The 13,152-nt window shown below is 38.5% G+C and overlaps 1 protein-coding gene across 6 annotated transcripts in view; it reads left to right on the top strand.

Annotated features, from left to right (window-relative positions):
• TASP1 (taspase 1) overlaps positions 1-13,152 on the top strand; it is a 249,769-nt gene that overhangs the window by 209,517 nt on the left and 27,100 nt on the right. For 4 of the 6 annotated variants that reach the window (XR_013814158.1, XM_079783747.1, XM_079783749.1 and 1 more), the window contains one exon: positions 5,374-5,447. Coding sequence is in view for 5 of the 6 variants with exons in the window: in XM_079783747.1 (XP_079639873.1) it covers positions 5,374-5,447 (74 nt within the window). In the remaining variant the exon portion in view is untranslated. Of the gene's footprint in view, positions 1-5,373; positions 9,047-13,152 lie in introns of those variants that run through there. The other 2 variants (XM_079783746.1, XM_079783748.1) reach the window with 1 other exon arrangement.

Consider the following 13,152-nt stretch of genomic DNA (forward strand, 5'->3'; position numbering starts at 1 on the left):
AAATGATAACTCAGGTTTTAATATTTGTTTCATTGGTTTCAGAGAAGGGAGAGGGAGAGAGGAATAGAAACATCAATGATGAGAGAATCATTGATTGGCTGCCTCCTACATGCACCCCACTGGGAATTGAGCTCGCAACCCAGGCATATGCCCTGATCAGGAATTGAACCATGACCTCCTGGTTCATAGGTCAATACTCACCCACTGAGCCACGCTGGATGGGCCAATGAATAGCTTTTTAAAGGTGTTCTTTTATAAATATAAATGCATATTTGCAGAACCAATACCTAGAAGTAGAACTGTGAGGTCAAAGGATATGTCATTTTGGTAACTACAGTCAATCCTCATTAGTTGTAAATTTCATATTTATTAATTTTCCTACTTGGAGAAATGTATTTTTAATCTCAAAATTAGCACTCCCAGCACTTTCACAGCCATTTGTGGTATGGGCAGAGTGGTGAAAAATCTGAGTCAACCTGACATGCACATTCCCAGCTTAGGTGAACAAGCTGATGCTCTGCCTTCTTGTCTCAGCTTATAAACAAGTGTCCTTTCTGTGGTCTATTTGTGCCACATTTTTCAGTTATGTGCTTTTTGTTGACGGTTTTGCTGTTTAAAATGGCCTCCAAGCATAATGCTGAATTGCTGTCTAGTGTTCCTAAGTGCAAGGAGGTTGTGTAGAAATGTGTATGGCCCGGCTGGCGTGGCTCAGTGGTTAAGTGTCGACCCATGAACCAGGAGATCACCGTTCAATTCCCAGTCAGGGCCCAAGTCGGGGACATGCAGGAGGCTGCTGATCAATGTTTCTATCTTCTCTCCTTCTCCCTTCCTCTCTCTCTAAAAAATCAATAAAAACATATCTAAAAAAAAAAGAAAGAAGGAAAGAAAGAAAGAAAGAAAGAAAGAAAGAAAGAAAGAAAGAAAGAAAGAAAGAAAGAAAGAAAGAAAGAAAATGTGTGTGTGGGATAAGCTTCATTCAGGCAAGAGTTATAATGCTGTTGACCATGAGTTCAAAATTAATTAACCAACAATACCGTATATCCAGAAAAAGGAAGAGGAAGTCACTGATCTGTATGTTGCTCCAGAAACTGATAAAGTAACCGCTATGGTGCATAATGGAAGCCATGGAGAAGCTGGAAATATAGTTTAATTTGTGGATTCATGAGAAGATGGCCGGTAAAAAGAGCATAGGGGCCAGCATTATTGAGGCTAAAACCAAAGAAAGTCAGGGGCAGGTTTTCCAGGGTCAGGAAAATGTTAAACTCGTCTTGGCTGCTGTTTTATTATACAAGAATACTGCATATAGTTAATTACTTGTGAGAAACATATTAAATTAGATGTCTTTAAACAGAAACTCACATTAAATAAAAGTTACTTACTGATTGAAAACGTTGTGACCAGAGACTTGCAGGAACCTAACGGTGTATTTTTCTCTTAGGAGTGATGGGTTGATATTTGCTAAATAATTGTTCATGCTGACCTTATAGGGCATAGCTTCCACAAATTACAAGAATGTATTTCCAAATGGCCATACTCCCACCATCATTATATGAGAGTGCTCGTTTCTTCACCACCCCTCCCCCCAAGTTGTTTTAACCCTTTTGATATCTGATAACCTGATAGTTGAATAATGGTATCTTCTGGTTTTAGTTTGCAGTTCTTTTAGTAGGAGAAATCTTTTTGTGTTTGAGGGTCATTCATGTTTCCTTTTGTTTATATCCTTCTTGCTTTATCTTTGGATATTTGTCTCTTATTGATTTGTAGCAGATCTTTATATATTAAGGAAAATTAGTCCTTTTTCTTTGCTATGAATTGCAAATATTTCCCTAGTTTGTCTCTTGACTTTTTCCCCCATATGGTAAAGAAAATGCAGTAAACATTTTCTTAAAGTAGTCAAATTCATTGATCTTGTCTTTTATGACCTCTGGATTTTGTTGTCTTAAAAGCTTTTCTTTGGAGATATTTAAGAGTTGTATTTGTGTTTGATGTTTTGTGGTCCTTTGGTGTTTGCACAGAATTTAATCTTCTTAATATGTAACACTAATTATAAGTACTTTTCAAGCTGAGTAAATTTCAGAGTAATAGAACAATGGGAGAGCGCAGGTTTTGGAATCCACAAGTCCAGTTTGAATTCCAGTTTGTTTATGTACTAAAATGACATAAGCCATTTTCGTACTTTCTGTGAGCATCAGGTGCCCCATCCAGGCTTTGCTGAGTTCTACAAAAGACAGTGCCAGCATAGGATAGATTCGGAATGTTAGTCCCTCCCTCTCTTGCTTCCCTGAAGTCCTCTACCAAGAAATAATTTGTCATATTAATTTAAGACATGCACTAAAATAAATAAAATAGGGTTTCTTTTCAAAAGCATTCTATAATTTAAATTGTAGACAATTCCTGCTGAGTTTTTCAAGCTAGCTTTCATTTAATAAATATGAAAATATGAAATATATAACTGGTTATATACTGAACGGATCATTATCTACTGATTTGAATTGTTGGAATTAAAAATGTCTTAGTACAATGCACCCCTTTTTAGGGGGATTTGTGAAAAGAGTGAAGACTGAATTTCTAGACATTGAATTACTTTCTTTTAACTTTGTATTTATAGATACATTTGCATTGTCATTACCCTAGGGCCGGCAAACTGCGGCTCACGAGCCACATGCAGCTCTTTGGCCTCTTGAGTGTGACTCTTCCACGGCCTGGGCGAGTCTATTTTGAAGAAGTGGTGTTAGAAGAAGTTTAAGTTTAAAAAATTTGGCTCTCAAGAGAAATTTCAATCGTTGTACTGTTGATATTTGGCTCTATTGACTAATGAGTTTGCCGACCACTGTTCTAGGGAAACTCAGTAAGACTTGAGTGCCTTTGCTTTCTTGGGCAATTAGAATATCCAAGATCTTGCTCTGGACTTGAAGATTTTCGAAGTTCAAAGGAGATGTGTGAGGAAGAAAAAACATCTGGTGAAGAGCGCTTGCTTCATTGCGTGACACTGTTTGCCTGCGCTCTTTCGCAGAGCGTCTGTTTAGCAGGTTGGCAGGTTTGGTAATTAATTGATGATGAGGGAATAAGCCACGTATCTGAGGAACTCAGTTTTGTCCCTAAGCTTCTTTCTTCCCCACATGTCTGGCAAAGCGTCAGTCCAGGATCACTGATCCCACAGTTGTGTCTCAACTCAAACACTTGTCTTCAGGCTTAATTAGCTCAGGGACATAAACAGATGGATGACCTGGGACCCAGAGGGTTGAGTGTTGAGCAATGCAGTTTTATTATCAGGGACTTTTGAAATTTTTGTTGGATAAGTGCCTCAAAACTTTACAAAGTGTCTTTAAAAAAAAACTTAGAATTTTGGCACTTGAAGTTAACAAAGTTTTGTGTGTATCTCTGTGTTTGTGAATTTTTCTTCTTGTAACTTAATTTAGGTATAATTGCAAACTTATATTTGAAAAGTTACAAGAATAGTACAGGGGCATCCATGATTCTTTGACCCAGATTCACCCATTGTTTTCATTTTCCTCCATTTGTTTTTTCTTCCTCACTCCTTGCTTCCCTTTATCTTCTCCTTACACACATAGACCCACACACTCACACGTTTAAACATGTACTTTTTTTCCCTTTAACTATTTGAGACCAAGGTGGAGATTTCAGGGGTCCTTACTGCTAATACTTCTGTGTATATTTCTTAAGAACAAGCCATTCTCCTAAATAATTACATATAGATGTCAAAATCATAAAATTGAACATCAATATAACATTATTATTAAATCCATAGTCCCTTTTAAAACTCCATCAATTGTTTCAATACTGTCTCATAACATCCCCCAAACCTAGTCCAGGATCAAATCCAGGGTGACACATTGCATTTAAATGGGAACGTTTCTCAACTTCCTTTGTATTTTTGACTTTGACATTTTTGAAGAATTCAAACCGGCTATTTAGTAGCATTTCTATATCAGCTTTGTGTGATGCTTCCTCATGCAATCCTAGCTCTGCATTTTTGACAGGAATACCACAGAAGTGGTGGTGAGTCTCAGGTGTCTTGTCAGGAGGTTTGTAGCATTGATTTGTCCCTTAATTGGTGATGTTGGCTCGGATCATTTGATTCACATGTAGTCCGTCAGGTTTCTCTATTTAACTAGAGGCCTGGTGCATGGATTTGTGCACTGGTGGGGTCTCTTGGCATGGCCTGTAGAGATCTGGGGAGGAGCTGCTCCCGCTCATCCCGGTCCCGTTCATCCTGGTCAGCTGAGCAGTGCTCCAGCCATGGGAGTGCACTGACCACCAGGGGGCAGCTCCTGCATTGAGTGTCCCCTGGTGGTCAGTGTGCATCATAGCAACTGGTCAAATGGTCGTTAGGTCGTTCAGTTGCTTAGGCTTTTATATATATATATAGATAAGAATTTTGTGGAGAGATACCTTGAGACTATGGAAATAGCCTGTTCCTCTTCAAATTTTCACCAACTAGTTTTAGCAAACATGATGGCTTGCTAATTCTTATTTTGTCTATATTTATTAGTGGGCATTCTGCTGCAAGGAAGAGCTTTCTCTTCTCCCCTGTTTACTTATTTATTTATTTGTTTGCATTAGTATGGGCTTGTTGGTTTTTACTATGTTCAGTGGGATAGTTAATTACTGTTATTATTTATTTTGATACTTATATTGGCACAGATTTGTCAAACTGACCCCTGGTCCGTTTGATAAATCCTCATCATTCTTTGAGCTCTTCCTTATTTTCTGGCACAACATGATGTTCCAGATTCATTTTATATTTTCTCTGCCCCAGTTCTGGAATTGACATTTCTTCAAGAAATCCTGGTTTCTTTTAATGCAGAATGGTATTTAGAAACCAAGGTGTGTGTGTGTGTGTGTGTGTGTGTGTGTGTGTGTGTGTGTGTGAGAGAGAGAGAGAGAGAGAGAGAGAGAGAGAGAGAGAAAGAGAGAGAGAGAGAGAGAGAGAGAGAGGGGGAGAGAGAGAGAGAGAGAGAGAGAGAGAGAGAGAGAGAGAGAGAGAGAGAGAGGAGATTTAAAGGGAACTGTTATGGAATATTACATTTACTAAATCATTGTGTATTGTACATATGAGTGTGTGTGTGCATGTGTGTGTCTTTAATGTTACAAGTTTCAAACAGAAGAGCATTTATTTTACATGTAATAATCATAAGTTTTGACAAGAAAGAAATACATTTTTCATTTCACAGTAAATGGCATTACGCAGTTTTGAGTACTAAATCATCTTGACATTTATGAAGGAGCAAATGGAAAGTGGGGAACTGAGTGTGTTAGGTATAAAGCTATCTTTAACAGTTCTATTAAAAAGCAGAGATTTATTTTCCATCTGTGATCTGAATGTGCCTGTTTGTGCTCTCCTCATGGCAGTGGAGTTCCTGTGGAGCCACACGACGGAGAGCATGTGCGTTGGCTACATGTCAGCCCAGGACGGGAAAGCCAAGGTAAGCGGGGAAACGGGGCGTAGTCTGAACACCTTGCAGCCATCCCAGGAGCCTCTGACAGGCCGAGTCCACACGATGGATTTTCTCAGCCTCTCCCGGGCAGTAGCTCCATGATCTTTATGAGAATGTGATTAAGAACAGTTGATGATTCCAAAGAAAAACAGCAGCTCTTTTATGCTTTTGATGATGGAGCAGGAAGGTTAGGAACAACTTTTTTTCCATCTTGTTCTTTGTCCATTGTGAATGATTGGAAAAGAGGAAACTGGGATTGAGAAGAGAAAATGGGAGTGAAGCTGATGGGCTGTCAGGGCTGGTGATTTTGCAGGGAGGGTTGGAATAGGTAGAGGAAACCAAGGTAAGGAAAGCCAAGCGCCTGGACCGCACTCTGCACGCGTGAGGGCGGGGCTGGCTGACGTGCTGATGCGTGCAACCTGGCCGGTATGCCGTGTGCCCCGCACGCCCTGGCCTAGCGTCCTCATGGGCAGAGGCTGAGGTCTGCACCCCGAGTGTCACGTGCCCGTGGCACACGGCCCACCGTGAGTCACCACAGTCACACGGATGTCCACGCAGCACCTCCTGAGTGGCTTGGCTTCCCCACACTCACGGGGCCTGAGCCTGGGAATAAGAAACATCATTTGTGGATTTTATTTTAGACTTGGCCTCAGGTTCTTCTTGTTCATAAAATTTTTAGACTCAGCTGTGGCACACGATGTTTCCTTGGCATTCAGGTACCTCATTTGCAAAGCTGTGAAGTTGGGCAGCCTCTATTTTAAAGGACATGATTTATTTAGCACATTTGGAAACATAAGTAAGGAAACTTTTGATATAAACTGTCTGATATAGATGAAATTATTGGCAGGTTACGGATACATGTAAGAAAGAATAGTTTATTGCATATTTATCGTGTAATACCCATCCAGACTGGCCTCTGCGGTACCCAGCAAGCTGGTGGCATCGCGGGCTTCTGTGAGCGCAATGGGCAGGAGCACCTCAGGCAATGTTGTCTCACAGCCCTGCGGCTCTCACTCAGCTCCCCTTCTCGGCATCACCCTCACCTGATACAAGACTTATATTGCATTAGTGGACTTATATCTTAAGAGAGTGCATAAAGATTGCTTTATTTCATAGTGTTTAGAGAAGGGAATTGTAACTGCCCATTTAAAAGGTGATTTACAGGTTTAGAGCAACACTCTAATAGAATTTTCTGTGATGATGGAAATGTTTTATAATAATATTGTTTTGTCCAATAGGATAGCCACTAGCCACATGTGTCTATTAAGCACTTGAAATGTGGGTAGTATGCCTGAGAAACAGAATTTTAAATTTTCCTTACCTTAAATTTAAATAACCATATGTGGCTAGTGGCTACTGTATTGAATAGCACAGGTGTAAGAATCAGTGGAGAAATGATTATTCAAGTAAGTGTTTTCAGAGCATTCTTTTCCTCCCAATGACAAAATGGTTCCCAAATATAAAATGTCTGGTAAGCCACAAGAATCCTTGCACAAGAATGGCTTGTAGCCATTTATGTTTCTCTCACCCCTTACAAGTTGACTGTCATCTAAAATTGCCTTTTCACAAAAGAACCTCATGGGAGGTGGACTTCAGTACAGAAGCCAGTCTGGTGGGGTACGATCGTGTTACTAAGTCCCATGTATAGAAATGTTCTCGTTATCCCTGCTGGTGGCCTGTGGGAGACACCTCACAGTTTCACATGAAATATGTGTGGTAGAGAGAGGGAGAGGACCGCACTGAGCCAGAGACGTTTGGCCTCCAGTTGCATTGCTTGACATCTGGTGGACGTGGTTTTCATATTGCTGGTAAATTCTCCAGCTGCTAGTCTTGATTAGCCCAACAGATACAGCTGCTCCTCTTGCCTCACTTGTAAATTATGTTTTTGACCTTCTTTGCAGAGAGTTAATCCCTCTTCCTTTCTTCCTCCTTTGAGCCTGTGGCCACAAATGCTTTTTAAAAAATAAAACAAAAACAACCCCCAAATACTAATGCTTTGGCTGCTGAATTCTATTGATCAAAAAAGCCATCTCTTCTTTCATACAGGCTGGAATTTTATTGTATTGCAAGTAAGACAGAGTCATAGATGAGAAACTGGGCTCAAAAGAGAAAGGGGCTATAACAAAGTTCATGTTCTTTTTAAGAGGGTAAGCCTGTGGCCTTCCCCCCCGTTTCCTGACTTCCATGAAAGAATTGTTGAATTAGTGGCATAACTATTCAGCAGAATGACTGGTTTGTAAAATTTCCTTTCACATAGTGTTGAAAACCATGGTTGTGAAATGAAAAAAAGGAGGCATCTTTAAAAACTAAAAAAAAAAAAAAAAAAATTTAAATTTAGAAACTATTTCAAAATGTGTTGTTTTTGTTTTGTTTTGTTTTGTTTCATTTGCCCTACTTTCCAAATATTGCCTTCTTTGTGCTTGTTACCAAACTCAGAAACTAAAACCACAGGGCATTTGGACATTTTATACAAGCTAACTATGTTTAATCTAAGTTAAGGCCTTGAATTAGAGCTCACCTCAAAATCATACTGCTTAAAAAGGCTGGATAGTAATCAATATCATTTTAACCAGAATTCATGTATAATTTGAATAAAAAGAGGTTCTTTTACAAGTTTATTTTCCTTTTAAAAGAATGTTCTTTCAATTATATCATTTAATTTCTAAAGCCTTCTATAGCCTAAGTTAAAGAGATTTCTTTTCATTGAACAAAAATAAGGGCATTAATAACAGTTGGAAAGCAGTTAATGAATAGTTAATGAATATTTTTTAATAAACACCCAGTATGCATGGACTACAGTAATAAAAACAGATGTTGAAACTGGCATGGAACTTACTCAAGTATAGTAAGTGAAACCTAGATTTATTTTACTATGTAGAGGTCACTTTTTATAGCAGTAGTGAACATACTATTATAAAAAATTAATCCTTGGGGAGGAACAAGCTATTTTCTGGTCTTAAAGTATCTCCTCATAGATGTCTTATTAGTTGCTAGGAAGAATAATAGTAGTTTATACTGGAAAAACCAGGCAACAACTCGACTATGTGGTCAAAATCAGTGTCATCAGGAAGGGGCAGATGGACTTCCTGTGCCTCTGGATGTGATAACCTGAGAAGACACAAACATCGCTCATGCAGTAACCCGTCTGGAAGTGCATAACCTGGATCTAATCACAAGGAAACAGACAGATCTAAATGGGGAATGTTCTATGAAGAAAGAAAAAAGGGGTCTATACAGTTGACTTTGAATATGGGTGTGAACTGTGCAGTCCACTTATATGTGAATTTTTCAAAAATAAATACTATAAATGTATTTTCTCTTTCTTATGATTTGCTTAACTACATTTTCTTTTCTTTGGCTTACGTTATTGTAAGCTATAGTATGTAACATATAACATACAAAATATATGTTAATCGATTACGTTATTGGTATGGCTTCTTTGGTAAGGTCATAAATAGGCTATTAGTAGTTAAGTTTTGGGGGAGTCAAAGTTATGCACAGGTTTTTGACTGCATGGGAGGTCAGTGCCTTAACCACCATGTTATCCAAGGGTCAACTGTATTCTTAAAAATGTCAATGTCATAAAAGCAAAGGCTGCAGAAAAGTTCTAGATTAAACAATACTAAAGAGTGTGACAACTAAATGCAATAACTAATCCTAGCCTAGATCCTATATAGCAGGGGAAAAATACATTATTAGGTTAATTTACAAAATTAGAATATGGAAGGTAAAAAGTGTTGTATTATTGTTAAATTTGTTATAGCTATACTGTGCTATGTAAGGTAATATCCCTACTCTTAGGAAATACAAACTGAAATATCTAGGAGAACCAGTATCTTCATGATGGTTCAGAAAAAAAATATTATGTGGATGGATGGATGGATGGATGGATGGATGGATGGATGGATAGATAGATAGCAAATTACAAAGCAAATGGAGCAAAATGGAACCTGGGTAAAGGATGTATGGTTGATCCTTGAACTATTCTATAAGTTTGAAGTTATTTCCAAATAAAAAGTTAAATAATAACCTTGGATAATATGGCACACTTGATTAGTCCATTGGGCCTTGCAGTTGAGGTGAACAAGTATTGGAATGGATGTGGTGCCAGGAAGTTGGAACCCGGGTTGTCCCTCCACTCTGTGCACTGAGAGACTGACTTGGTATGATCACTCTGCCTCTCTGTTTCTCAGAGGACTCATCTGGAAAATGAGAATTAAAATACCTCACCATACCTTTTAAGTCCTTCCTGGGATAAGGCATGTGGTAACAAGGAAGCAAAATCTTATTTCTCTGAATATGGATGACTGGACCCCCATTAAGTTATTCATATCTTATAGATATATTGTCTATATTATGGGTATTGTATACATTATGGCCCTCTACCCCTAGATACTTGCTTCCAATCTATAAAATTCAATATTCTACATGCTAGGTTACATAAGCAGATAATTGCTATTCAGTTTTTTAGTAGGATTTTTATGACCCCAATGCAGTATCTACCATGTTTTGTTTTTATGAAGATAGTTTCTGGTGCTTTATGAAAATTCTCAATAAATATTTGTTTTGAAGGATAGCACAGATGAGATTTCTGAGAGCTTTTTGCTAGACTTAACTTATCTCTCAAAGGATGCGGACACATTCTGCGAAATGCATCATTAGGCAATTTCATAGTTGAACATCATTGAGTGTACTTAAGAAATCTAGATGGTATACTAGTAGCCTACTATACATAGGCTATATGGGATAGCCTATTGCATGTTACTGTAGAGCATGTTACTGCACTGACTACTCTAGGCAGTTGTAACATAATGTTAAATATTTATGTAAACATAGACAAGGTACACTAAAAATCTATAATAATAAAAGCATAATATGCTAATTAGACCAGATGACCTTCCGGACGAAGCCGGGGCTGTGAGGGAAGCCCGGGTTCCGGGTGCCAGACGGAAGCTGCCGGGGGAAGGAAGGCCTACTCTTGAACGAATTTCATGTATTGGGCCTCTAGTACAATATAAAAGAAAAAAGAACAGTACATTGGTATCGGGCACTTACCACAATGGAGCTTGCAGGACTGGAAGTTGCTCTAGTGGGTCAGTGAGTGAGTGGTGAGTGAAGGCCTAGGACATTACTGTACACTACTGCAGACTATAAACAGTGTACACAGGCTGCACCAAATTCATAAAATAACACAAGAATAAATCAATTACAAGAGCAAATGATGCAATCAAGTGATGCTGTAAACACAAGATGTGTGATGAGGATGCTGCCAATGAAACACAGCATACTGCTCCACAGCAAACTTTTGTCAGTAGGAAGAGAACACTCTAAAAAAAAATACCAGTAAAATGTATGGAACAGTAAATACATAAACCAGCATTTAGTATCATTACCAAATATTGTGTATTCTACACAATTGTATGTGCTATATTTTATATGCACTGCAGTGCAGTAGGTTTGTTTACACCAGCATCAGCACAAACATGCGAGTAATGCATTGTGCTATGACATTAGGATGGCTATGACATCACTAGGTGATGATAATTTTTTAATTCCATTGTATTCTTATGGTACCACCACTGTATGTTATCTATCATTGACCGAAACATTGTTATATAGCACATGACTACAAAACAGGAGGCACATAAGAGAGAAATAGCAAAAGAAGTGAGAAAGAAACTTCATCTTCCAATTAGGATGAAGAAAGTCACAGAGGCTGTTTTTCCTACTCCAAACAATGAGAATGAGCTTGATAATGAAAATTACAGATTTTTAAAAATCATCCAAAAAGCTGAATATGCCAGAAAAACCTAAATTAGTTGTGGGAGAAAAAACTCAACTTCTTCATTCCTGGTAGAAAAGGGCATAAAACTGACAGACAAGTATAAAGAAAAACCAACCAAACTTTTAATGAACTGTCTATGGCCACATGTGAGCCGGTGTGACAGATTAAAATCCCAAGAGGCCCCAGTCACATGGTGAGTCTTCAGATCAGTTCTTCTCTGTGAAGTCTTCAAGTGCTCACACCAAAGGCTTGGAGCAGGGCAAGGAACTGAGAGTGACTTTGACAAAGGGCCTAGGATTTTTACCAAATGGATGGCAATGACCGAGCAAACACCGGAGGCCGACCAGGATTGCTGAGAGATGTGTGCCATGGCACAGAACGCTGGGGCTGGTTATCAAGGCAAAGAGAACCCCTTAGCAGCACTGTGAACAAAGAGAAACCCCTCACGGCTAGAATGCTGGCAGCTGGATTTGAAGACATGGGGAAGACTCCACAGTCTCACCAGGGGTCAGATCCCAGACTTAAGAGAAATTACTGATCCAAATTTCAAAATATTAGCCAATAGTGATCTTAATCTAAAACTACACAAAGCCCAGGACCAGCTCAACTAGAGATTAGATGACTCCGGTCCTAACCTAGAGGAAAGGGTTTGTTATTTTCTTAGGGTAAATATTATTTATTTTAAAAATTATTACTGTTCTTTTACATTCGATGTATGTGATACAATAAAAACTGAGTTCCCTAAAGAAGCAAGAAAATGGGACTCGTACCTAAAAGAAAAATTAGTCAGTAGTTTACCCGCAGATTACCCAGATGTTGGGATTAGCAGAGAAGGATAATCAAATAATTATAAAGAGAAAAAAAGAAATGCTACAAATGAAAAATAAAATACCACAAACAGTATTTATTTGATAGGTTTAATAGGGAATGGGGTGGAAAATATGATTAGTGAACTCGAGAACCAGTGAATAAAAATTGTCCAAACCTAAGCACAAAGAAGAAACTGAGTTTAAGAAACTAGAAAGTGTCTGTGACCTGTGGAACTATGACAGATGGTCTAAATTATGTGCATTTGGCATTATATAACTGTAAGGTCCTTACATTGCTCATGAGATAGTTTGTGATAAGTTAAGGATGCTTATATAATCTCTAGAGCAGGCGTGGGGAACATCCAGCCCGTGGGCCGTATAAGGCCCACAAAATTATTTGGTCTGGCCCTGCCAAGGCATTAGGGGTGAGTTCATTAAATGTTTGGCCAAATATAGCAGGCTAATTTTTAAGTTGATAATTTTGTATGGCCTGCAAATGATGTTATAAATATCCAAATGGCCCTTGGCAGAAAAAAGATTCCTCTAGAGTAATAAGTTTAAATATAACAACAAAAAAATTATAGCAAAACAAAAACAGTACTAGTATAAGACATAAAAGGAGGTACTACAAATTTCTCAACCCCAAAAATAGGCAGGAGAAGCAGAAAAACAAATAACATATGAGACTAATAGAAAGCAAAGACCAAAAGATATAAACTCAACTATATCAGTAATCATATTAAATATGAGACTCACCATAATGCTACCATCATCAAAGCAAGTGTTTCCTGGCAGAAGGGACAACCCTAATCCAGTATATCAGAAGTTTAGAGATCAGCAGAAAGACCATCTCCCTTTCCAGTAATTTCACAGCATTCTAAGGGAGGTAAATCACCAAATTTGCTGATATAGCAGGATCCACCAGACACCACAGAATTTAGAGAAACACTGCCTCAGAAGTGCAGATGGAAATGTGTTTCAAGAAGAAATTGAATGTATCTAATGTGGAGGTCCAGAATAATGACGGGCAGTGTGGCTGCTGTTTGCCATCAGATAAAAGTATTGTCTTTACATAAAGGACTTCCAAAATGACAAGTGA

This window comes from Cnephaeus nilssonii, assembly GCF_951640355.1.
Source record: "Cnephaeus nilssonii genome assembly, chromosome: 11".
In the NCBI taxonomy this organism is placed as follows: Eukaryota; Metazoa; Chordata; class Mammalia; order Chiroptera; family Vespertilionidae; genus Cnephaeus; species Cnephaeus nilssonii.